The 27,791-nt window shown below is 37.2% G+C and overlaps 1 protein-coding gene across 1 annotated transcript; it reads right to left on the reverse strand.

Moving 5' to 3' along the window:
* Nucleotides 1-216: 216 nt before the first annotated feature.
* Nucleotides 217-27,791, reverse strand: ppm1j (protein phosphatase, Mg2+/Mn2+ dependent, 1J). Its single transcript, XM_007253351.4, has 10 exons — nucleotides 27,241-27,791; nucleotides 12,811-12,928; nucleotides 7,730-8,050; nucleotides 6,766-6,878; nucleotides 6,206-6,290; nucleotides 5,884-6,002; nucleotides 5,699-5,762; nucleotides 4,744-4,851; nucleotides 3,892-4,043; nucleotides 217-1,903 (listed from the first exon to the last, which is right to left on the reverse strand). The coding sequence occupies exons 1-10, from the start codon at nucleotides 27,513-27,515 to the stop codon at nucleotides 1,756-1,758; spliced, it is 1,503 nt and encodes a 500-aa protein (XP_007253413.3). The 5' UTR covers nucleotides 27,516-27,791; the 3' UTR covers nucleotides 217-1,755.

A 27,791-nucleotide genomic window follows, 5' to 3' on the forward strand; every position in this document is an offset into this window, starting at 1 on the left:
GTGAGGACATGAGGAAAACTCACCAAACTCCTTATAGACAGTGACCAGACCACAAATCCAAGCCCCTTGATTTGTTTAACTCTCACACTATCTAAGGCACCTCCATGTTACCTGTAACCCAATATATATTTTAATAATGTTGTTTAGTAAATGCTGAAACTGATGAATTTACTTACATATCAACCCTTTTTATAACCACCCCCAGGAGCCAAAATATGAAATCATTTTTTTAAGTGGGGAAATTTATTGTGAATTAATCACAGTTGCCTAGGTTTTACAGTTTGACAAATTATCAAACATATATATGTATTTCCGGCATGGCGACAACACAAAAAAACAAACAAAAAAAAAAAAAACAATAAGGAAACAAATGAAAAACAAAACAGTAACAGAAGAGTACCGGTCTTCAGTGGATCCCAAATATTTTCATTTAGACACAAAATGGTGTCCACTGTTTGAGATCATGTAAGCATAAGGATTAAAAAATATCACCACTAAAATATAACTGAATGGAAAGGAGCTGCCTCTGAGAATCCTTTTTCAACATAACTTCACAAAAATGGGGTAGCTCAGATACGGTTGAATGTAGGTTACAGTAAAAGTGTTCAATTTAACACTGAGAGTCAATTTCATGGTTGTGCACCAAGACTGATCTTGGACTAAAAGTTTCCTGAAAGGAGATTCATCACTTAATCTAATGCTAACCTCAGGACTGGGCCTCTAATCCTGGCTTGTAGAAACTGGCCCATAAGCTCCAAGTTGGGTGCAAAGCAGAGCGCACGAATACATTTGGGGTCTACCAAAGGTTTAGCTGTCTTACCAAAGGTTCATCTATGTAGAAACTTTGAAGTTGGACATTCGGCATGGCTTTGTGAAGAGGTAGGGAACACAGCTTTAGTCAAATGTGCAAAAGTATTCACATGGCTGTCTCTGATTTCCAGCAGCTCAGTTACAGAGCTGAGTTACAGCAGATAGTACAGTACAGTACCGAAATGCAATTCTCCACGACTGCCTGAACCACAATGTAAACCATGCTATCATTGCCTTTCTGGAGAAGGTCCATTTCATCCACTGACCCTTTACAGCAGGAGTAATGTACAAACTGTGCTTCCCTTCTTTCTTATTGGAAAAAAAAAACAAAACAAAAGTACAAATACATGTGTTCAAACAGGTACATTCTTTGGAGACATTCGGGAGATGATTATAATTAGCAAAGGTTTAATTACAGATTGATGGGTTTCTGCTAAAGATAAAGTGCTTACATTTGTACATCCTTCAACATCCAGGTGTCTGCCTTATATCAACTGCGGCTCATTCTTCTGTCATTTTCTGATCAAGTTTTATACTTGACACTCATGTTCCAGAATTTTCATCCTTGTCTCTGGTCTCCTCTTCACTCCATATGGATGTCCAGAGTGTATATTTACAGCAGCTCTGTTCGTTCCGGGGTCTGAAACATCTGTCGGATGTCTGAAAAATAAGCAGTCTTTCACAGCAAGTCTATAGGAAATGTGGGGTTAGAAGAGTGGCACTTTATGATAATGTAATCCCATGTTTGATATGAGGTAAGAGTCAGGATGAGGAATTATGCCTCTGAAAAGGAGGAGAAAGAGGAGCGATGTTTATATCTTTCCCACCCACTTGCTTCAGCTCAAATGAAAATGGATTTTTTTTGGTTTTGCACCGCTTTCCTCAGCAGGCGGGACGTAGGGACGTGTCCTGATTTGCTCGCCAGTGAAGATCAGACATAACTCGTCATGTCTCTGACTCCGCTCCGGCCAATGGGATTACAAACACTGTGATGTCATCTCCAGAGCCTAGTCTGTCATTAGGCAGCCGCCAGCCCCGCTCTTTCAGAACACCACGGGATCTCATCAGGAGGTCCTGAGCTGCCAAAGTATACCTTTAAAAATGATCAAATATTAAAAGAAAAATATTAGACTTTTTATATCTAGTTAAACACACTGTTTAGGTGGTTAATTGATAGCATAGGTTGGTTATCCATACGGTGTCAGGCCTAGTCTCAGAATAAATGTTCCTTTCAATGGGAAAAACTAGGCTTAATCCCTGCCTGGGAAACTGCACCATAATGTTATAATGCAAGTAGGTGATCATTGGCAAAACACTTAATCACATGTCTGAACACTGACATCTACTGGTGTATCTGAAGTAACACAGAATCCTGCAATTCTCTAAAGTGGAATCCCACTGATCACTCAACATTTCTGTATAACTAGTGAGTTAATAATTTAATCAGTGAGGTAAATAATAATCAGTGAATAAAGTAATTCATAGTGATTTAATGTAAAATTGTAGAAAACTTTATAGGCTCTGATTCCTGTAATTGATAACAATAGGAAATCTATCCTTTTTATTTCCTTTATCTTAAATTATTGTTGAGTTCTCATTTTTCTTGTCAAACATCTATTCTAGATATATAATAAAACACAGCCTCATTTCATATATTAACTTTATATAATGCACCTCTTTAAGGCATTACATGCTTGTAAATGTCTATTTTCTATCACCACCACTATTTTTTGACTCTGTATGTTTCTGAAGAACTAGATATTTCACACTAAATAAATTTCAACTACATAGTTTAGATATTAGCCCTTTAATTATGCAGAGAATCCCAATCAAATGTTCTGGATAATTTGAGACTTCCCAATTGTGGCATGCTCAGTACAACTGATAAACTAGCTAACACACCTTTCTTGAGTTAAACTGTGTGTAGTCTTAACATTTATATACTCCCCTTGTCCTAATAGGCAAAAATAAAACAAAAACTATCTATATACCTGGTGTTATACAACATTAATGGAAGTACAAAGCCAATGTTTATTTATTCCCTTTAATGTTGGGGCATCTGAACATTAGAAAAGTCATTAAATTACAAGATAAATAAAATATAATTATGAGATTTCTCTGGCATTAAACAAAATACATTTCTACATAATTTACTATAGCCAATTACCCAACCCACTCTTGCGCTGGCCAATCTTACACGAGTAGTGATGTAGAAAGAGAGAGACAGAGCGCCATCTACCCACCCGTGGAGAATTACAATTTATCAAAGTACAGTTCTTGGAGTTGGGCTACAGTGTCACAGTGTCTTAAGTCCTATCTGGATGTGATTAGTTTCTCAGGGGGTTCTGGGGTCATTTCCTCTTTTACGGGTGGTCCTCTGTGATATTATTCCGGTCCGGAACGACCATGTGTCTGTTTTTCTCAGACGTCCTCCAAGAAAATCAGAGGCTGAATTACCTTCTGTATTTTTGCTGAACTCTGTGCTCCTTTTTTCTGTTGTAATTTTAGTCTGATCTGGACGCACATCTCTGAGTTTTGTCACCTCACGTTTAATAAAATGGCCATTTGTCCACTGTTACGCATTATAATTACACTTTGGGTACGCGTTTCCATGGAGATCCACATAAACACAGTGAAAGCCTAAAAACTCATTGGTCCTTCTGTTTTTTAACTGCAGTCCAGATACAAGAGTTTTATCACTGAGTAGAAGTGTGAAATATTTTTCACAGACATCACCCTGAGAAACTAATCCGGTCCAGATAGGGCTTAAGTCTGCTGATTAGCCACTTTGAGCCTCAGTGGAGGTAACCTTCTGCTCCTCCCATTGGAGACTCTAAAACAGTCCACAGTTTCACTCTTTATGCCAAGTCCCAACATGCTTGAACAAGGCCATAGAATATGTAATCTAATTTAATACTGGTTGAAATTGGGAGCTGAAGGCAAAACTGTGAACTGTCTTGGGGATTCCAGAGCACTGCTTTATGTCATGCTTGTGTATCAAATATTTAGTTTAGTTATCTTCTGTAGTCTATGTCGATTTGTAAGTTAGAAAGAAGAAGAGGTCAAAAAATGAAAGCGTACCTCATTGGGTCATTTGGCTCACAGCAGGACAGGAAGTTTGTCACTGCATCTGCTACATCCCTGTCAGAGGTCACATCCCACAGTCCATCCGTGCCCATGATGAGGACATCATCAGGACCATGCTTGTGCTCTGATGTGTTATATACTTTCACCTGGATAGATAGCAAAACAGAGAAACTGTGTATCAGTAGGGTAACACAGACATTACGCCCATGCTTGCCAAACATTATCTTCAATTAATAAACACATTTCTTAATGGTTAAATTCTTATGCTAACTATCTGCATTACAATAATTATAATGCAGTTCTCATTTTAAAATGTCTGACATGCATTATGGATGAACCATAATGTCACATGGATTTCGGAAATACGTGACATACATATTTGCTTGATGTAGTGTAGTAGGTAGCAACATTGCCTTTCCTGTGAAGTACACACACTCGTGATCAAAAGATTGTACATTCAGAAAAGGCTGGGCCATTCGTTTCAGGATCTTATTAATGCACATTCTGGTATGCTATTCCAACAGGACAATGCTCGTCCACATACTGCTGCTATCTCAAAAGCCTGCCTTGAAGACAAAGATGGAAATAATTGCAATCCAAGAAGAGTGTATTCATATAAAGAAAGAGGGTAATTTTGCCATTGGGGCTGCATGTGCAATGTATGGGGCCTTGACACCATAAGCTGATGTGCAATTGGCCTTCTTGCTGATTACCCTCCACACAGATTACCACTCCCACCAAGTGGTTAGAAGATGGTTGGATCAATGAAATCTTCGAAAAGACACAAATTTTAAAAGATGAGTGGTAAAAGAGCAAACTTTAACCTTCTTGAAATCTTAAACCCACCTCTGGACAGCAGGACAGGAAAGGCTTGATGTAAATGTTGGAGTTGTACACTTTCAGGTCGTGATCACCTAAGCCACGTGTTACTCCAATAGTGGCCATGACTCGGGCCTGTGAATGAACACACACAAAAAGTTCCTGTAGATTGTGCTGAGATGCCCTTACTGTTGATTTCAATGCTCTCTGTCAGGCAATAAAACACTGCATAAAAACTATCCTAAATAAACAAATAAAAAACATTGTTTTATGTAATTTTATTTCTATTTTTTCTTATTTTTCTCCCAAATTAGCTCCCCATTGTCCCACCCTTTTAACTGCTACTCATCACTGTATATCACCCATCACAAGTGATGCAACAACACAAGGAGGGTGAAGACTAGCACATGCCCCTCCGGCACATGTGAAGTCAGTCAACGCCTCTGTTCGGACTGCTGCATTACATCGCGTTTGGAGGAAAGCGCAGCGACTCTGTTTCGATTTTGCTCTCAGGGCTCTGGCAGCTGATGGCAAGTTACACGACTGGGATTCGAACCAACGATGATAGTGACAGTGCTTCAGACCTATGAACCACTTGACGCCCCCAACTAAATATTTATATATATATATATATATATATATATATATATATATATATATATATATATATACAAAAAAGTCATTTTTTATTTCACGCTATTATATACAATACACAAAAGCAGACATCAAGGAAACATATCACAGGAAAATTAGATAAAAGAAAAGTGCAACTATAATAGCTTGGCTCCACTGTGACAAATAGAAGTCAATGGCATATCCTGTAGTCTGTCTCCATCATCCATGGTCAATGGTGATTTATTAACCATTTACTTCCTAATTAATCTCATTCATTCTGAAATTTTACATGCCACTGATGGGTTAAGACATTAACCACATCTGCCCATATCAAGTTACTATAAATCCTGTAAAGAATACTGAATACCTTTTTCCCTTCTCCATAAATGAGGGGGAACTTCAGATCATCTTCCACAATTGTCTTATACGCCCTGCAATATATGAAATTACAGTGATTATACACTCATACAGAAACATAATATGTATAACTCTGTCACCACAACTTTCTTTTAAAAGCCTAAAAACATTCAGCATGCTCTCATATATGCTTACCACCCGGTCATGGTGTGGTCTCTGAAGAGCATCTTCTTGCCCAGCTCTTTGTGTTGGATGCGTCGTGGAAATTCAATGTGTGTGAATTCGTTTCCAAGCAGTTCTGGCTGAAGAAAACCCTGAACACAATCCAAACAAGATCATGAAACAACTGTTACTGGAATTCATCTGAAGAAGTTATTATAAGACATTTGCAGAAATCTCTATTTTTCTATATTATTATTTCATTTACTGAAGATGATGTTTGCACATTTAATCAGGAATAACAACCACATATCTTTTACACTGGACCCTGGAATACAGCACAAATGAGGAATCTCACCAGATACTGCAGCCGTTGCCTCTCGCTCTCTGGCGTGAACTCATTGGACATGGGAATGACCTCATCATTACGGACAATTATGGCTCTAAAAGGAAACAAAAAAAAAAACAATTTATGCTTCAGTAAATTTAACAGTAAAACTAAGACCAAGGATTAAATATATTGATTTAAAAAACTATCAGTTAAATTGATTGAACAGGTCATATAATTTTTTTTAAATAAAGAGTTCACAACTTTTTCTGTAATTACTTTGAGTTAAAATGCCAATGTTACATATGTATCACATGACTTAACACTGCATTTAATGTATTAAATGCAAACACTAGAGTATGATTTCATCATTGGGGACAGCCATGGATCTGAATGGATAAAAACAATTTAGAATACAAACAATTACATGCATATTTCTAATCAACAAATAAGCCTATTGATGATGTGCTCAGTTGCATTAGAGAAAAGTATATACAATGAATTCATTGTAATGTCATATAGACCTCAGAATGATAATCAGAATCACAATTGCATTCAAAATTGTTCATTTTTTTTTAAATTCCTCTTACCTGCTGTCTCCTGCGTTTGCTACATAGAGCTTCCCCATTAAGTGCACAGCAGTCAAGGCACAACATCCACCAGAAATACTGTAAGATGCTTTCTCTTTCTCGATGAGGTCATCCTGCGTGAGAGTCAGACACCAGAACATCATTTATGCCAGCAGGATAAAGTGCAGCTCTTTTATATTTTGAATGTTTTTGACACAGTGTGTGAACATTTTTACCTGTGCTCCAGTCTTTGGAAAAACATTACAATGCATATTAATAAATCAAATGTAATACTTTTATGTAGCCCCAGATGTATTATTACTATAATTACTATAATTAGTTTTATAGGCTCTAAAATAGAACCCTGTGGGACTTCACAAAATGTAGTTCACTGAACTTATACATAATAGGTTCTTTTAAGGATTAAGGGAATTATTAACCTAGGGTTTAGGACATTAATTTAAGGGTATTATGAGCACAGCTACTACAAATCTATTGAATAAAATAGACTGGAATCTCAGGCCATTTATCAATATAACCAATTATAAGAGGACCAAATAGTAGTGGAGTTTATTGTCATTGTCTTAACCAGTGAAGATGCTTAGAAAGACTTAGAAATCAGAATACAGCAAAAACATTTAAGCTGTCCAGTGCATTGTTAAAAATGCAAGATTGCAGATTGGGATTCTATTTCGTAAAGCTTAGTTTTTGTACAGAGTATTTATCCTCTGAAATGGTAAATCTAATGACAAAATACTTCTAAATCCTACATAGTTTACATAATGTTAATTTGCACATCAAATTAGAAAAATAACTAAATAATTATGCAGAAAAAATTAATTTCTCATAGTCACTGCTTCATTTTAAACTCCACACTGGAGTACAGGCATGACCCCAAACCCATGTGTCATCAAATCCTACTCAACATTGTCTATTCAAATAATTTATCATTGGTGATATCTTGCCCAGAGCCCCATGGTCTTACCATCTGTTTAAAGGCATTCTCTATGATGCCCATCACCAGGCTCTCCAAACTGACCACCTTCTCCATGTGGAACCGATCCACAGGCGCATCCTGGTCTTCTGCATCCAAGCAGGCACCCTTCTTATGGTCAGCCTGGTAGGGGCTACCGTTCTTGGCCAGGCAGATGGGCGGTGGGCTGCTCTGGTTCTCCAGAAGATGAGCAACTTCACACAGTCTGTCACGGATGAGGCGATGGAGAAGCTTGGAGGCCATCAGGGCAGCTCCAGAGCCAGCATGACCGTCAAATACACCCCAGACGTGCATGGGGATACCTGTGGTGTCCTGATCAGGAAAGAACAGAAAGAGAACCATTAGGAGAAAAAGGAATACAAACATTAAAAGAGATGTAATCTATGTAATTTTATCTTATGAAAAGACAAGGCCTGTCGTTTCAAGTCCACAAAATACAGCTGACAAAACCCTGAACTAAGCTCTAAAAAAGGGTATTCATGTTTAAATTACCCAAACACTGTTCTACACCCACAGCAAAGATACGCAGATGTATGTGTGACAGATTAGATTTGTTACAGGACTAAATCAAATTCATTTCAGTTTCTGCTGAAAATTACCCAATATACACATTAATATTAATATACTATTTTAATAACATACAGACAGGCAACAAAGTTGTAGTATATATTTATATGCTAAGTAAATCACCAAATATTAGAATAAAATTCTAAAACTAACATCCAAACAATTAGCAGTTACTTTGAATCATTAAAACATATCCAAAACTCTCCTCATGAGAGTTAAGTAATATTTATTGTTATTATTCAACAAATCGTTTGATAAATCAGAGCTTGGAAAGTTATGTTCAATCCTTATTCTTCAATTGAGTAAACTACTATTCAAAAAGTGAAATTATTTTTTAACTTTTGCTGTATTGTTTATGTTTACCTGTGTGTACTCTACTGTAATCTTGAACACAGTTTTGGTCATTTAAATGCTTTTAAATAACATGCTAAGGTGCCTATGAGCTCTGCATAATACTCTATATAAAAACAGGTTAAAGAGAAATGCTACACTTACATCTACTCAATAAAAGTGTTTTTTTTTTTGTTGGACGATTAACATTTTTGTTTACCAAATAATATAAACACTGTACAGGCAAGAGAAGAAAAAGAAGCAGAGCTAAAAGACATTGCAATGTGCGTATAATATGCTGTGAGATGTATTTTTAACACCACAAGGGGGATCTAACTACATCTGGATGCTCCTTGATGCTGCAAAAAATACCTGTTCAAAAAAGACAATTTTTTTCTGATGTGACCTGTTGATGTTGATAGGATTAACCCCAGAGATTAAGACAATCTTTCTTGTGTCTGGCAGCACAGACAGGAGGTAAAGTTTTGAGCCTGTTTCACAAAGAATTGGCAGCCATGGTGCACAAACATCTGCCCTGTATTCTTATCTGAGCATATTAACTGATGAAGAAATGTGATTTAGTAGAAAAGAGTTATAATGGGGGGGTGTGGGGGAGTTAATGTTTTAGTCAGGTACTGCAGACTTTTCTGGCTACTGTGTGTGCGTGTGTGTGTATAGAGAGATATCAGATAGCTTGAATAAGTGAAGCAGCAGTCAGAGGCGCAGCGTTGTCTTTGCACAGTGATTTAGGCAGAAACCCTAATCCATAATAATGTGAATCCAGCATAAATTAAAGCTCTGATTGGCGGCTGTGTTTGGAGGTTGGTGTATAATATGAGGGTCACGTAACAACATTGGTTGATCTGAATGCTTAGACCCAACAAACACAAATACACACATTTCCATGGTGTCAATCAACAGAATGAATCTTTGTGTTTTCACTATTTGACTGAATTTGGTTATGGAGTTGAATAATTGTAAGACTGCAGTTGTCATTAAAAGTGGTATAGAACTAAATTGTTTAAAGTATTTATTGCAAACAGCTCAAATTTTGTAAATTTAACAAAGAAAAAATAGTAGTTACCGTTTTTTTATTTATTTTTTTTGCACTTAAGGTGCATTTTCTTAAAAATCATCAGTGCACCTTAACCAGTGCACTGTATGAATGTATTCTACCAGTCAGGTATTAAGGAGCAGTAAAGCCCCTCTGCTGAAGTACAGAGTTATACAGGAGTTTTAGTTTAGTTTAGCAGTATTAGAATTAGCTGCTAACTGCACTAAGCGCTAGCTCTTTTGTTGTTCAGAGGTGAGTATTATCAGCGTGTAGCTTGCTGCTAACCCCGTCTAGCAGCTTTTTCACTGTTTAGAGGTAAGTATTATCACTGTAGACTGTAGCCTGCGTGTTTACCGTGTTAAAACAAGCTACGTGAAACGGACCGCTAGCTAATATCGGTTCACAGTGTAGCGCTGTCATGCAGCATTTACTAGCGCTAAGCAAAGCTAGTGCTAGCAGTTAGCTGCTAATGATAATGCTGCTGCACCCAGCCTTAGTTGAAATCTGGAAATATAACACAACTGTAGAAAAACATGCATTGCTTTAAATTCATAGTTCTTTGCTTTTTTCATATTTATAAAGAAACAGTAAATAATCTCTCCCCCCACTCACACACAGAAAGAATGCATGCCTCATTGTACATTAACCACACATTCAGGTCTGAATAAGGTTTGAATTTGTTTCACAAAACTAGGAAATGTGTTCATTTGAATGAGGAACTGTAACTTGAAACCTGAGCCTCAGATTACTTTCTGCTAAACAGGCAGAATGAGAAGGAGTATTTGCAACAGATGCTCATCAAGTGAAATGAGGTAAATCTATTGTAATCTGCGGAGAGGCTAGTTTTAGCAGTTTAAACTGTTCTCCAGCACTCATGCAGGTGATTATGGGCCTGCACAGGCTGTTGGCAAGATCAGTAACACAGGAAGTAGCAGAATCCACAGATAAAGATTTTACAGATAGGCCTGAAATATAACATCTAAATGTCATCTCTACTGGTTGCAATATAAGGGATTTGTTTCTGTTCTACACAAGAACTGCAGTAAAAATCATGAAAAAAGCAAAAACTAAACCAGACAGAGAAGTCAGACAGCTGACAATTAAACATTCATTATAAACCTACACAAAATGTATTAGAGGAATTTAATGATGACATGTAGGTTTTTATATTAGCACTTTGATATCTACCCTAAAAGGCACAATTTACAGTTTAATTATTTTCAACATGAGTGATCAGCTCACTTATAGCTTTATTAGTAGTGGTGTCACTCGATTAAAACCTGTGCAGCAAACATATGCCTCACAGAAGCAGCAACGTGTGTGTGAGTGTGTGAGAAAGAGAGAGAGAGTGAGAGAGAGAGAAGCAGAAAAATAAGAAGAGGAAAGAAGGAATAAAAAAGTGAGAGTGGTTTAAGAGATTTAATCAAAAATCTTTCCATAATTCAGCATAAATGAAACAACTCTTTTTATATTGCTAAATAAAAACGCTAATATGTTACTAGGCTCTATAAAAAAAGTGAATTGTGGGAGGTAGTTGGGCGCAAACTTTAATAAAAAAATGTATTTGTAAAACACAACCAGATTAATGGCATATATTAACACAATAACGGTGATAGCACTACTTATTAGTCTTATTATAATCTATTTTATAGAGCTAACAGTTTCACTTATAGATGATGCAGATGAAGTTAAGATATGCAGATTTGGTGCCTGAGGTAAGAGAGCGTGGGTGGCAGGCATATGTTAGACCAGTGGAGGGTTAGTGTTAGGGCTTTAGCTGTGATGGTATTGCTGGTTGAATTTAGATACAGAGGCTGCATGCTAAAGGTGTGATCTTTGGGCTATAGTGTCAGTGTGTTAGTCTGCTAAGGCACTTGGAGCCCCAAATCCTTTTTTAATACATTTGATTGCTGAAGAAATTTGCAGGTATCCCAGTTCTTTTGTAGATTTAGTGTATTCTAACTAGAGTTTATTATCTCTGCCAGAGCCCAACCCAATGCCCAACGCAAACTCAGGCTGGTTTTGGCCGAGGTTTTCCACCACTTTCCTTGGGCTCAAGAAATTGACGTAGGCGTCTATTTTTTAATGCTATTTGTATTTTGTAAATAGCTAGGCATGATAAACACATAATAGCAAAGTAACAAATCAAACTGTGCTTTAAAAATATATTATAAAAAGCTCAATATAAAAAGTGTTTGTTTAGAAACAGATTAGAAACAGATCTAATAGATTAGAGGAAAGTAATTCAGACATCATTCTTGTAGCCTAATTTACCGAAGTGTATGCCTGTTGATCCTTATTTGCATTGATTGTATTTTAATCTTTCAGAGATCTGTTCTTAATAAACATTTTTATTAAATAACAAGTCTATGCTTTTTTAGTATTGCAATGTTAATTAACATCATTCTGAACAGATTTTACTCATTCAAACATCTTGAAAATGTTTTCAAAAAGCTCAGTTTTGACGCTCTACTTACTAAAAAAATGTCAGGTTTAAATCTGACAGTTTATGCAAATGGTCGGCTTGGGCTTGGGCAGAAGGTGCACAGGCTCGGGCCAAGTTGGGCTGGATTTTTTAAGCTCAAATTCTAAATCATTAATAATCCCTTTTTTTATCCCCGTTTTATTACACACTTCTGTATCTTCAGAACAGAAATATAATATTAGTATGTTTTAATATGTCTAAAAGGAATAGCTAGTTATCAAGTTGATGAAGTCAAATTGTATCTAATCAGCTGTATTAAAAGCTTCACACGTACCCAACTTGAGTACCTTGCAAACCTTATCTCACCCCTACAGAGACAGAACTTCTGCTTTCTTCGTTTAAAAACAACATGATTTTATCATGCACTAAATGTTTTGTCAATATCAGTACAGTTTGCAGATCAATTTGTGTTATATAACTAATTATACAACACATGATATAATGCTTCAATGCTAGGTTGCCAAGAACTCGTATTATGCCTGAACAGTTGGCAAAAGACCCATGCAACAGTAAAGCGGAAGTGTAAATGTCTAACTGAAACTGTCTGTGGGCTATTGTGCATGTTCGTGTATGTCTGTGTGTGTGTGTGTGCATGTGTGCGTGTGTGTGCAGCAGTACAATGCAAGAATAACTTACCCCAGTGTCCTCTAACAGCATGGAGGCTCGCTGCTGTTTACCACTGAGCTTCTTCGTATACAGCACCTCACACGAGGCCTGATCCTCATTCAGCATACTCTTCCCTGCATTTATCACCCTGAGAGACACAGAGAGAGAGAGAGAGAGAGAGAGAGAGAGAGGGAGTTCTTTAGTGTCACATTCTTCACATCATTTCTATCTGTGTGAAATACATTGATTGGATTGTGTTTCCTAGAGTTATCCTCAAGGAACCTTGCAGAAGGGTTATTCAGGAATTCCTGAATGTGGGCCAGAGCTGCTCCAGGGACCGACTCTGAACTCACTAACAAAGACACCAACATACAGATTATGTGGTGCAGTGTGTATAATTGAGTAGAGTTATTATTGTTCAAAGGACTCTGCTATTACTGTACCAAACGAAGGCCTGCGTGCTGCAGCTAATTAGTGTTTTGCATTTGCATTTCAGCGGCTAAATATGTTTCGTTTACATAAAGAAGTCCTGTCCAATAAACAATGTTCAGGAGAAGTTTATATAGTAGTGCTTGATTATAAAAGGGATTTGTTTAAAATGGGAAAGAAACCAAAACATGCATTGTATTGTTTTTAAGCGTCAACCGACAGTTCGGTCAAAAAATTAACTAAACTATTTTCCCTGCAATCCAAATATGGTCAAAACAGGTTTGGTGTCTAAAGTAGGGCTGCAACGATTAGTTGATATAATCGACTAATAATGTCTAATCGTTAATTTGCAACAATACCGCATTACACAAAGTGCTGGGGACAGAAGTGCAATGTGAGATGGGTAAATGGATCACTCACACAGTTTACCCTCAACTTGTCTGTGTCTCCAAAAGTGCCCAAACACAACAGATATCAGTACTTTCCACGTTTAAACATCTAGACATTTAAATGCTGTTTAAATCTCATGATCAGCTGTTTCTATCGTTTTTAAAGATAGAGGACATGGCAGAAATAATTGCTGAGGATGCAAAAAACGTGCAAAAGGCATGTACTAATTCTCATAATTAATCATGGTGCGTTTTTTGAGTAACGTGAAATTAACCAATCAGTGTTCCAGTTGTCATTCCTTTTAAGTGGCAGGTGCGCTTTGACTTCAGCACATTTGTATAGTAATAGTGCAGCACTTTGTGCGAAGGTACGCCAGCAGCTAATGTTATTTATTCTGTTTAGTGTTGAGTTAAAAGTTTGGTTTGCGTGGTGCTTTATACCGCCAAGAAACAAACACGCCAGATATTAACCTGAACACACCTCACTTCCAGGCCACCAGATATATTCCTAAACGCTGACACTTTTTTAACAGCACGGGCAAAATGCGTGAAAATAGACTGCTGATAGGGTGTAAGATGGCAACAAGCATCATGACGCAACTTGTGCAGGGTGAACGATAGGGCCTAAGAACTCTCCATCCTTATTGGTACATAAAGCAACAACATAACATTACAACTTTTCTTAATACAAATACAAAAAGAGAATCGTAAAAACAGAATTATATAAGTCAAGAGAATTTTGTACCATTACATGTTTAATCATCCATATTACAAAGACAAAAAAGGAACAAAACTGTGTTTAAGTGTATATATATGTATAATCCTTCTCCTCAGAAATGGATATATACTGTATTCCTGTATAAATGTGCATGCACCCTCTGATTACTGGAAACAGTGTACTCTCCCAACTACACCTATTTCACAAATGCGTTGTTGCTCTGATGATGTTTTGCTGTACATGAAGAAAGCTCTGTGTTTCGCCACGATCACAAAATATCCATGTCTACTTTGATGCTCTGATGGCAGGACACGCTATTTTAATATGAAAAGAACTGAAAGCCACCACTAAAATCTGGATTATAGAAAGCCCTCCACTTTATAATCAGTTGAAAGCGGTCAGTTGGCATCAAAGAACACGGCAGGGAAACATTAGGACAGACGACACAGAGGAATTACAATCACTCTTTGCTTGGCACTTTGGGACAGACTGTGCTGTGCTCCTTCAGCCAAGACTTCAATCACTGAGAGTAGGCCTGTGTGCCATATTCAGTGACGAGGAACGCTACATCAGTTTATTCACCAAAAAAACCTGATATGAAGCAACAAACCACCAGATATAGACGTACGTAAATCACATTTGAATGTGACAACTGAAGACAAAGAGGCTTACATTCAGCGATAAGTAAGCTCCCCTCAAAAGAGGAAGCACTACCACTATCCACCAGTTCCTCTTCTGAAGTCACAAGAACTCTTTTTTACAACTAACACTATTTCTGCAATCTGGGTTTCCGTTTCGACATCATTATTTCTTGTTTAAAACACATCCCACGGCTGAGGCCCAATATATCACCTTTTTTCTGCGCTGTGAAAGCAATCAGTTTGGCTATGTTATGTTTCTGAACGGTTATGAATTACTGTTGTCCGAGGGAAGTGTGGCGAGATCTGACATTTCCTCTGATTTAAATGACTCACACACTGAGTCATATACCTAGAAAGACATTCTGTGCTTTTTACATGAGACTAAAGTAAGCCACTGCACCCGAAACCCAAGCAAAGTGACGTAATGTCGCATAATAACAGGTCAACTGGTCTGGGTTTCTGCTCTTAGTCTTGTTTTCTCTTAAATCACATGCATGGAAAATGTTTTGTAATATAATAACATTCTTACTACAATTCCAAAGAGAGAGACATCAAATAGAGCCAAATTAAAGATGCTCTAGCATGTAAAACTGTCTTTTCTTTCTTGGTATTTGGTAAAGGGAAGTAGCATACTGTGAACTTCAGTATCATTTCTTTATTTAAAAGCAAATTGGGTATATGCCAAGCAGTGCAGTATAATGGGTTTGGAATTTAAACTTCCAGAACATTTAAGAAACAGCTTCAGAATCAAAATCATTGTTTTATGCAATGCAAAGTGTCATATATAAAGTGACAAAAAATATCACATATAAATGTTCTGAACCAGGCCTTGTGAGTGCAGCTGTCACTGATGCTAATTTCTGGAAAAGGTTAGCATAGCTTTGGTTAGCCAAGAAGCTACATCCAGGAAGCCAGTGGATATACACGCTAGGCTAAAAGCTGAAAGAATGAAAAAAAAAAAAAAAAACCAAAATGCTGCTCATGGGACCATGTAAAGAATCATCATCCACAAACTCTGGAATAATTATTAAAAATACCTACAATATTCTTGTTACAGGGCTAAAACAAAACAATGCAATGCTTTGCAATGCTATGATTTGTGACCCTGTGGGCCCTTTGATGTCGTAAACCAGAGCAGAGCCATGCAATCAGAGCAGAGCACATCATTAAAAGGAAAAATAATTTGTTCAAAAAAATATACGCCTGTGAGTCAAATGTTAAAAAGTTTAAACAAATCAAAAAACAACTTAATACATTCTTAGTACTCAAAAATGCATTTTGTTACACCTTTAACATGATTTCACAAGCCAATATATCTTATGTTAAAGTTTAATTAAATCTAGAGACTTCTAAAAAAAATTCTTACAAAAGAAACAAGCATGAGAATTTTGAACAAAGCCTTTAATAACTATAAAGCTAATTGAATTGGAAACTAGAGCATAATGTTGTTTCCATGTCTCTTGGCATTATGTACCTGTACAGTCCTAGTAAAAAGTTTGGACCCACCTTCTCTTTCTGGCTTTTATTTTTCCTACAATAAATACTGCAATCATCCAGACTATGAAGGAACACATAATGAATCATGTAGTAAAAGTTTTAATTGTTAAGCAAACCAAAACACTTTAGGTGTCTCTTATTTGGGGTGCCGTTAACTTGCGATTTCTGAGACTGGTAACTCTAATGAACTTATCCTGTACAACAGAGTTAGCTCTTTTAAGTTTTTCTTTCCTGGGGAGGTCCTGATGAGAGCCAGTTTAATCATAGGGGTTTTGATGGTCTTTGCAACTACACTTGAGTATACTTTCAAAGTTTTTTTTTCAAGATTGACTGATCTTCATTTCTTAAAGTTGTATTTCTGTACTTAGTAGAGTAGTTCTTACCATAATATGGATTATAACTCAAATATAATACTCAAATAGGTCTATTCACTGTATACCAACTCTACCTCACAACTTTACAACTGATGCTCTTAAACATATTAAGAGACAAGAAATTCAAATAATTGCCTCTTGAACGAGTTTAGCACAGCTGTTAACTGAAAGCCTGAATTAAAGGTGACTCTACCTCATAAACCAGACTGAGAAAATTCAGCCAAGATGTGCAAAGAGATGCTACTTTGAAGAATATAAAATATAAAACATAATCTGTTTTTTTGTTTACTTAACTAGTTTGGATGACTTTAGTATCAATCTAAAATGCAGAAAAAACTAAATAATTTAAATTAAGAATTAATAAGAAATGTATGGTGTTTCCAACTTTTGAATGGGACTGGTACTGTATATTGTTTTTTTCTTCCAAGGTAAAATGAAGAGAATAGCATTAAATCAGTAAAACAAAGACCAACCACCATCTGTCACATACAATCTATTTTAATGCATTTGTCTGTATCACGTACAAGCATGAAGGTCTGTGGACCTATGGGATGAAGCTTCTTTTATGTGAATTACGCTGTGGGCTTCCTTTCTGAAGGCAGAGGATCAAAGGATTTGTAGACAATGCTGGATCCTCTGTGGTGGTATCATGGGCCTTCCCTGGTTCTGCTGGGCAGTGAGCTGTGCCAGGAACACAGGGAGGCAGTGTGGCAGCAGGAAGAACAGCAGGGCATGGGGGGGGGGGACCCCTGAACTAGACAGTAGTCTACTAATGTATCATATTTCAGATCAATGATCCAGCTCTGCGCAGGACATACAGTAAGTGCTCCATTAATATAATATGGCTGCTACTTGCAGGGAACCATAATTCTTGAGGTCTTTCACATTCTTTTTAGACTGACATGAACCTTGTAGAGTATGAGGAATACACAGAAAGCATGTGACAACACTGGAATACAACATGCTTCATTCAAATTAGGCCATTATCTCTTTTAACACAACATACCAGGGAGTTGTTGCTCTCAACCAGCTTCACTCATCTACTAAACTCATCCATATCTAAAGCCATCTTTGAGGTTCTCCCACCTCTTTTAATCTGCTTTACAATCTATCAACACATCATGTGTCAATATATCATTTACCTGCACATCTGCTTTCTCATCTAGCCTCATCAACAGACAAAAGCTGCTGACTAAACTTGAATTATACAACTTATAAAAGCAACATGATGGACATAATGCAGTTCCGTCTTAGTGGTTGTCCACAAACCCTGTTTAACCCCACCTTCTAGAATTGCATAAGCTGTACTGATTGATTGTAGAGCTTGTATTAGCTTGTACTGCACCGGTTTCAGCTGCTAAACTAACCCAAAAAGATAACAAAATTAGGAGACATACAGCTCTGGAAAAAAATAAGAGACCACTTCAGTTTCTGAATCAGTTTCTCTGATTTTGCTATTTATAGGTTTATGTTTGAGTACAAAGAACATTGTTGTTTTATTCTATAAACTACAGACAACATTTGTTCCAAATTCCAAATAAAAATATTGTCATTTAGGGCATTTATTTGCAGAAAATGAAAAATGGCTGAAATAACAACAAAAAAAGATGCAGATCTGTCAGACCTCAAATATTTCATATTCATTTCAAGTTTTAAGGGTTCAGAAATCAATATTTAGTGGAATAACCCTGGTTTTTTAATCACAGTTTTCATGCATCTTGGTGTGTTCTCCTCCACCAGTCTTACACACTGCTTTTGGATAACTTTATGCAACTCCTGGTGCAAAAATTCAAGCAGTTCAGCTTGGTTTGATGGCTTGTGATCATCCATCTTCCTCTTGATTATATTCCAGAGGTTTTCAATTTAGCAAAATAATAAAAGAAATTATTATTTTTAATAGGTCTCTTATTTTTTCCAAAGATGTATGGTGTGCTCTTATATTGTTAATCACTGAAGGATTATTATAACTTTGGCTATAATTAAACCACGCTTTATATGTCAGAGAAGACTGCACAGAAGCTGTGTCACCTCCACCGCACTCTTTCAAAATTCTGCTGACCTACAATGGAAGCACAGTGAAGCAGAAGCACCTGCAGTACAACTCGAAAAACCTGACGGATACAGCTCTGCCCACACCCAAACTGTTCAAGAGTACAAACGGCCTGCCTTTCTGGAATGACGATGCCTTCACTACATTTAAACTTCCTTATATAGTCATCGCAAACTTGATGAAACAAATGAACAAAAGAACAAAGGTCCAAAATACTGTGTCAAGGTCAGAGGTGAAAAAGAACAACAAACCATTGTTTCATTTATGCAGACTATGTACACATTTGACACAAAGCAAAATGAGCTATTGCTTATTTCCTGAATAATTAAACATTTATGGAAAACTCAGAAATTGCTAATGCACTGATATTAATAAAAGAAGATAATACAAAGATCACTACAGCGTTCATATAGGATGAGCAATATTATGATATTAATGACCCAGGATTCACAGGAATTCATACTATGGCACAGTATGATTTCCTGTGAAGCTGGTGGGTCACTAAAAACAAAGCACAGAAGTTCTGTTAAACTGCATTAGTGCAGCACATTGTGTGTACTGCAAAAGAGTTGTCTGAGAGACGCCACAGAAGAACCGTTTTTGGTTCTAATACTAATTTTGTAAAAGAGATGTATACCCCTTAAACCTTGTTTAAATAGTTTAAAAAGGCTGGTGTAACTGTACTTCAGTCATTTACAGATTATTCACACTTACGGATTCTTAACAGAATCAACTCTTAGAATAAAAAAAGAGAAGATACGTACTGTATCACAATACAGGGGTTATGATTCAATATATCACAAGATATTGCAATACTGTAAGCAAGGTGATAAGCTGAGACAGTTTAAATCAAATTGTAAAGAAAACATTTTTAGTCATAGTAGAAAAAAACATCATATATATATATAAAATCTAAAAAAAAAGGAAAGTTTTATTGTAGTGTAGTTTAAGTACAACACAAAATGAACCACTGCCTGACATAAATTTTAACATGTACACAAATCATTAAAAATTAATATTGTGTTAAGAAAATACAAATTACTGTATTTACAGCATTATGGAACACACGCTTTCATAAACGGCTACAGCTGTAAAGAGATATATAAGTGAAGATATAGGGTTTAAAAAAGTTGTTGTAAAGGTAATTTAGTCATTTGAAGTGTCTTCACACTTAAAGCTTCTGTACAAATGTGAATATTTCTGGGAATTAAATACTTGTTTTTATATAGAACTTTTTATTGGTGCCTATAGTGTGTTAAAATGTCAACAAGTTCTGTGATATTGTATATGATAAAAATACCTTCGGTATTACTGCTCAGAAGGAGAAAGAACCTTTCTGATTACTTTTCAAATGCTTGAATTTTTGTCAATATGTCTTTTATAAAAGGAGTGATGTGCTGAAATATGAAAGGTACAGTGTTTATCTGTCATCAAATGTTTGGTGTTAGAAGTTTGTTTCTTAGGTTTTGCACAAGAACTATAAGCTTAATGTAGCTACCAAGTAATGCTCTATTATATCACCAATAGATGTGCGTAGGGCCATCTAGACATAATACCAAACATGCCTAGGGTATTTAACTACATTTGGAAATGTTGGAAATAGTGTAAAATGATTCTTCGCTTGATGAAAATATTCTTTACCAATTTCTTAACATCATTTTTTAAAGTATAGCTCAAATAACTTTTTAAAGCTCATATTGGCAACTGAATTTAGCTATTTGTTTGCTTAATACTGTAAATACACAGCTTCTCAAAACAAAAGGATGTCCTGTTGCAGCACAAAAGCTATAATAAAAAGTGATAAGTACTGTATATTTGCACACAGAAACAAAGAAGCTAAAGCAAATATTTATATAAAAGCTTTGCTTTGAATAGCAGCATTTCCTCACAATCACTAACTCTGTAAAACATTACTGGCCAGTTAAGTTTAAAGAAGTGTGCCAACATGTGACAGCAGAAATAAGGAAATGTGATTCTCCACCATAAATGAGTCTTGAAACCGGCTCTAGAATCCTCATGTAACTTGTTTCCTGCTGAACCCTGAACTACACACCTAAAAAGAGGAAGCAGACAGTGAACTCAGCAGCAGCAGCAGGTCTAAACACAACATTACACTGTCAGGTCTAGACACTGTAGCTGTGGCTTTTCAGGGTATAGGTTAGTGTAATGACTGATGAGAAACACAGAATGCTGATGACAAAGCAATGTAGAGGAAGTCTCACCGCTGTTCCACTGAAAATTCCACTGCTGTTTCTTCATTTCTCCACAATTCTACCATTTGGATGTAAATCACATCATTTCAAAGGGCTTTGACATGACTCACTCATGTGTTATGCAAAAAGCTGGCCACCCTGGTCAGCGTCTCTGTTGCTGTGAAAACTAATTGAGAAAACGGGGAACTGATCTCCATAAAGCAAAAAGTTAAACATGACGTGTTATTTTAAGGCATTCTTAGCAAGATTACTTTTTTCTTCAACAGTTTAAAAATGGCCTAAAACAAATTACCTCCATCATTTTATTTAGTAACTATTATTACATAATAATCTGAAAACAGTGATTTATGAAAATCCTTTTTTATATTAATTATAAAAAATGTCTCCTTGCTTGTGGGCACCACAAGAACTGGAAACTAACTTTCCAGAAGTACTTGGCACTTGCTTAGAGGAGTCCACAACTGCTGACTGTTGGGATAAAGTTTAAGAAGTCAAAAGTACAGTACTGTGCAAAAGTTTTAGGCACCAAAGCAAATTACACTAATCCATTTATCTCAGCAATATGAGTGTTTTTACCTGAAAAAAAAGCTCCACATATGATTTGAACAGATCCAAATAAACATACATACAGTAAAACGTAACAAGGAATTCTCATTTTTAACTAAGTATGTTATATCCTGTGAGCCAAGCTGTAGAACAAAGTGTAGTTTCTCCTGGATGCTCCTCAGCCAGCATGTGTATATGTTTAGCATGTTCAGTTCCATCAGCAGCTCACCTGATTTACCAAATTTACCAATTTACCAAACCAGGTGTTGATTAATATGATGAGAACTAGAAAAAACTCAGATTAGGAGAGATTAGGAGATGTTTTAGGGAAAACAGTGATGTTGAAGCTCTGATTTTTGTAAAATTGCTGTTTGTATTTATGTAATGCTGTAATGTGTTTTACTGAGTTAATAAACACTTACTTCATAGATAAGAAGATTTTTCTTTACTGAAATTCCCACAGATGCCTAAACCATTTGCACAGTACTGTATATAATTAAACTTATGCAAAATTTGCATAACCTGGCCTGTAAACAACCAGGACTGTCCTGTTGAAAGGCACGCGCCAAAGCACTTTCTGCAACTTCATTCATATTATTTATTTATGCATTTATTTACATTTGTAGAGACAAGTAGAGAAAAACCTATGAAAGCATTAAAGTGCCATCAAATAGATTAGTGCTTCAGTTTTACCCAAATCTCACAAGTTTGCTACAGTGTCGCCAAGCATTCATTGATTGTGAAAGTGCTTCAATCTCTCTGAGAAATAAAAGGATAAACTGAGTCCAATCTGGTTGCTTTATAAAAGCACAGTTTGGGTTGCTCTACTGTTAATACTCATAACCTTCTATAATGTTTCCTGACTAGTGTTTGACTGGTACAAATGATTCCACATAAGATGGGACACATGAGCAGCACTGGGCCGATTTACACATTTCCTCCATATTGGGACTCCAACTGGAGTTGGTGGCAAGACTGCTGGTTTATAACGTGACAATAAAATCACACAACAATAAAATAATCAAAGCTGGGGCCCATAAGGAAACAATTTGGAGACATTTTGAGTGTAAAAACATTTTTTGAGCCTTTTTAATGAGTAACCATATATAGAACATTTCTTCCTTTCGGGAAAAAAACAAGTTTTTCTTACTGTGTTAAACTTATTAAATATTTAATAACTCATTAATTGCCCTCATAATAATTATAGCATAACTTACAATTAGTAAAGAAAATGATCACAAATGGGAAAAATTGTCAATATATACAGCTATTCTCAGTTGATGTAAATGGTACTTAGCAATTTTTAAAGTTCCTCACATCACATTTCCTTTACCAAAGCTACCAAAGTTTCTTCCATGACATTGATCAAATAACTCTTAAGCCTGTATTTTAAGAGTGCCTATTAAGAGGCATAGTTGCATGCAAAATAATAGCTGAGATAGATCAGGCTGAATGAAAACATGTTTACGTCATTAATGAACGTCAAGTCTTATTGGTGTTTTTCAAGACAGGCAACTGCTGTTTGTTTGTTTTTCAAAGTGCAAGTGAAAGAATACCACAGACATGCATGACCTTTAAATGGACCGACTTGCAGCACTGCACACAGCCAGCAGTGCCTAATGCTCCTTCCTTCCTTCTACCTTACATTCTTATGTTTGCAAGCTATACAGTATCTACAATAGGTCCTGACACACCTTTAACAGCTATTACTATTTATTTCATTGACTAGTGCCTGAAAGCTGAGTCAAATACAAGCAGTGTTTGATTAACACTTAACAGATTGACTCGCTTTCAATTGCTGTCATTAGACAGACCTCCCCAAAAACCTAAGAGTTCCCTGCTTATGCTGTGTTTAAAAATGGATGAAATAACCTGAGGCTAAGTGGGATATTTTGAGAATTACTCTCAGTATTACTCAGAGTCTGCTCTCTCTCTCCCTCTCTCTCTCTCTCTCTCTCACAGGGTCAACCTTGCTGCATTATAGTTCCTATTGCATCATCAGTCCTATAAAAAAAAATCCTGATGCCATTAGACTTTATGAAACCTTGCATGTAATTCATAACAATTCTTGCAATCTGCGTGGCAAAGGTATAAGTTTTACTTATAAACAAAGTGCAATCTAAAGCAAGGTTGCAGCCAAGTGTCCAAAGAATTCTAGGGGCATGACAAAATATACCTGTAGTTTTATCAATACTAGTTCTGTGACATTGTGTTTTTTTAATACTATAACAATTTTTAAAAACAAAGTGTATATTTGTTATTAATAGTTTACATTCACAGATTGATAGCAGTGGTAAATTATGTGTTTAAATCTATAATGCTAGATAGCAGTGTTGTACTCTGTATTAGAGACCTGATATGGATAAAGCACTGTCCTTCAACAAAAAGAGCCAATCAGCATGCTGGTTGTAAGGAACGTGGAGGAGAATCACTGTGCTGGTGGTGGGGAAGTAAGGAAGAATCGCCCCCCAACTCTTTTGTTGTGGAGATGTGCGCAGGCGCAGTAGCCATAACAAGCTGAAAAATCAAGCTTTTTTGTGCATTTGAGAGCCAAATGTCACAAACTGTTTATGTTAGGTTATGTTTAGGTTTTATCAGATTCTATCAGTAATGTAAATTATGTTGTTCAAATAGTAACTAGACCTTTAGTTTAGAGTATTTTGGTCTCTCCACATTCAAACAGATAAGAGGATGGACATAAGCCATGCTGCCAAGATCGTCACTGAGTGAACTGACTTGCCTATAAAGACCACTGTTTTTCAGATTGTAAAAAGTGATCCTCATCATCTTTTTTACTTAAATTTATGCATACAATGGTTAGTTTCTCCATCTAAAAATGATCTCAATATACAGTTTTGCCAATTTGCAATACATGACCACTACATATTGAATCATAACCCCTGTCTTGTGTTATGTATCATATCTCCAAGTTCTTGCCAATACACAGCACCAATGTATTAACGATATAGTTCACTTTTTTTTCACCTATCCTTTCCATCTGCACCTAAGCTAAGTAAGCAACGTTCCAGAGTGAAGGATCCCTGGGTCAGGTGTGCTGGGAGCTGAAACAGCACAAAAATGAGGAATGTTGGAGTCGCCCAAGAGCAAGAACAAAAGATGCTCTATCCCTTTGTATGTCCTTGCTGTGCAGGTAAGAATAGGACTACAAAATGCAGAGAGCTTATATGAATTGTGTTGCATTTTGTTATGTTTGAGACAATGGAGCTGACCCAGCTTCAGAGCAAAGTGGAATAAAGAGAAAAACAAAACAAGCTCTGGATGATGGAATACGGTGTATAAAACATGCAATTCCAAGATGGTGGCATTGTCTTAGCGGTCCAAAGATTATAGAAGCAAATAGTACAGAAAGACAGATTGTCTTGATGGTGATAGAAATGCAATGGTAACCCAATAACATAATAATTCTTTTTATTTGTTATCTATATTGTTTTTTTTCCTGATTCCTTATTTCTATGCTTTTGCCACATACCTGTTTCCACAGTTTTGCAGATATAGACTATGACTCGGCTTGTAATCAGTTTTTTTGACTGTACTTAACAGTTTTTGTCTAGCAATAGATTTTTGTGTTTTTCCCAAATATTGCTTGGAAACATCTGATTAACCATTTGAGATTCCATAACCAACACTGACACAATAGCAACTGCCTAGCAACCACCTTCCAACCACTTCCAACCTTATAACAAACACTATAGAAAGCAACATGACAGCAATCACTTTGCAAATATATAGCACTGATTTAGCAGCACCATATAAACAACAAGGGATACCATTGAAAACCCCTGGCAACCACAGACCATCAGCATAGCAACCACCTGGGGTAACATAGCAACCACTTAAACAACACTATAACAACCATCTGGGTTACCACAGCAATCACCTAGCAATTATAACTAGCATTATATCAACTACTTACAATACCATAACAACCACCAAGAATACCATACAACAACTTGAGTTACCACGCCAACCACATATTATATCACATCATTATATCACAGATTTTTGCCAATAAGCAACACTAAAAGATTCCCAGATAAATTATTAGTTTTTTATCTTTCCACACACCTGTACTAAGTAGGCCAGGTTCTACAGAGAAGGATCCTTGAATCTGGGGTGCATTGAAAGGGTGGATGCTTTCTAGCACCCACCTAGAATACCATCCAACCATCACTTAAGAGCACAATATCTATAGAATACCATGAAACAGCTAGGCGACACTGTAGTAACGACCTATTGATGCTGTAGCAACCACTTAGAACACCATGCAACCACTTAGCAGCACAATAGCTAAAATACCATGCAACAACTAGGCAATACTATGGCAACAACCTGGGATGCTGTACTGTAGCAATCACATAGAATACTACGCAACCCCTTGGCAACACTATAGCAGCAACATGGGATGCTGTACAGTAGCAACCACCTGGAATACCACAGCAACCAAATGGCAAAAGCCTAGCAAATGCTTTAATGTGCGAACCACTTAAGACGTACATCCATTCTGTGTTCCCTTCAGGAAATGCACTTTTGTAGTTCAGCATAATCTGGTTAAAGCGTGTCAGGTTTGCGAATGCACACCCTTGTGCACAATTTGGGCTAATCTGCGGTAATCTACACGCTGTAAATCCCTGTTCAAACTGTTCAGGAGGCCTGAGGAGAGCAGAGGGTCTGAGGTACGCTTTAATCCCCAGAGAAACACAATATCTTCCTAACAGGTGGCAGATTCATTCATCCCTCACCATGAATGGCTGCAGAAGCTGCTCGCTGTGGGTCTCGCTGTTCGTACGTTGGTTGCGGCTGTGGAATTACACATTGAGCACCATGTGACCAGACATGTCTGTTAATCACACTCTGGGTTTTTTTTTTTTTTTTTTTGTGTTTGTGTGGGGAGGCAGGCAGGCTGAGTGGGGATGATGTGTTGCATTGGCTTTTCTTTCTTTTCTTTTTTTTTTTTGCAAGAGAACAAAAGGCAAGGCGGTTGTAAACACATGCATATATACACACACACTATATATATATGTATATGTATATATATATATATATATATATATATATATATATATATATATATATATATATACATATATATATATATATATGTGTGTGTGCACACAATATTAGTGTTGGAAGATTCAGAGTGAAAGAAAGAAAGAAAGAATGAACAAAACTGAAATGCATGCATGAAGCAGCAGCCAAGCTTAATGTTAATATGAAATCTTGAAATTATGACTTAACCTATCGTTTGTTTATTTATTTAATTTTTTTTTTCTGACTGCATGCGAGCCTACGTCACACACGCACAGCCCTAGTCTGTCTCAGTGCACAAAAGCTGGGGGGTATGAGGAGGCTCCATCACCAGGGTACTGATGCTGCTGCTGCTGCATACTTGACTTGCCCTTGGCTTAATGTGGCAAAGGAGGCAAAGCACGCATGGCACGCTGCACTACCGCAATAGACACCTACAGCACCACCCACATGATTTCTTTACATTTTTAAAGGCCGTGTTAATATATAGCAGGTGTAGCAGCAGGTGTAGTAGGTGCAGATCGCCCTGCTGGAGGAATAAAAGGGCAGTGACTCACTCTGCGTATCCGGTTCGCCACGGCAGCGCGCTGTCTCGCCTCGGTGTGATCACGGGCCGGGAGCCGTGGTCGCTCGAGTACTGCAGCAGCTCCGGCGTGAGCTCCAGGAAGTCCGGCCGGCTGTAGGGGAAGCGCGGCGGCAGCGCGTCCGTCCCGCAGCCCTGAGCGCCCGGCTGCTGCTGCTGCTGCTGCTGGTGGTGGTGATGGTGATGGTGGCCGTGCGGAAGAATTCCGCCCACCAGCGAGGACATGGCGTTCTTCACCTTGCTGATCATCGCGGTGGGTGCAGCGCGCGCGGGTCTATGGCATGGAGAGCGGCGGATAGAGAGAGAGAGATGAAGAGATGGAGAGAGAGATGGAGAGATAGCGAGGCAGAGAGGAGGAGTGAAGCCGAATAGACGCGATGCAGGAAGCGATCAGCGGCGCTGAGCCATGTGACGCTCTGACACGCCGTGTTTTCCTCATAGAGAGGAAAAAAAACACACTCCTGGCAGCGTATATTATACAGCGCGAGACATCCGAGGGGCTGGGCACAGGAACAGGGGGGCAGC

The sequence above is a fragment of the Astyanax mexicanus genome, chromosome 5 (genome assembly GCF_023375975.1).
Source record: "Astyanax mexicanus isolate ESR-SI-001 chromosome 5, AstMex3_surface, whole genome shotgun sequence".
Lineage (NCBI taxonomy): Eukaryota > Metazoa > Chordata > Actinopteri > Characiformes > Acestrorhamphidae > Astyanax > Astyanax mexicanus.

Coding starts and splice junctions, on each gene's coding strand:
- ppm1j (XM_007253351.4), bottom strand. CDS start 27,515: ATGATCAGCAAGGTGAAGAACGCCATGTCCTCGCTGGTGGGCGGAATT. Junction 12,929..27,240: donor TGGCGAACCGGATACGCAGA/GTGAGTCACTGC, acceptor TGTGTCTCTCAG/GGTGATAAATGCAGGGAAGA. Junction 6,291..6,765: donor GCAAACGCAGGAGACAGCAG/GTAAGAGGAATT, acceptor GTTTCCTTTTAG/AGCCATAATTGTCCGTAATG.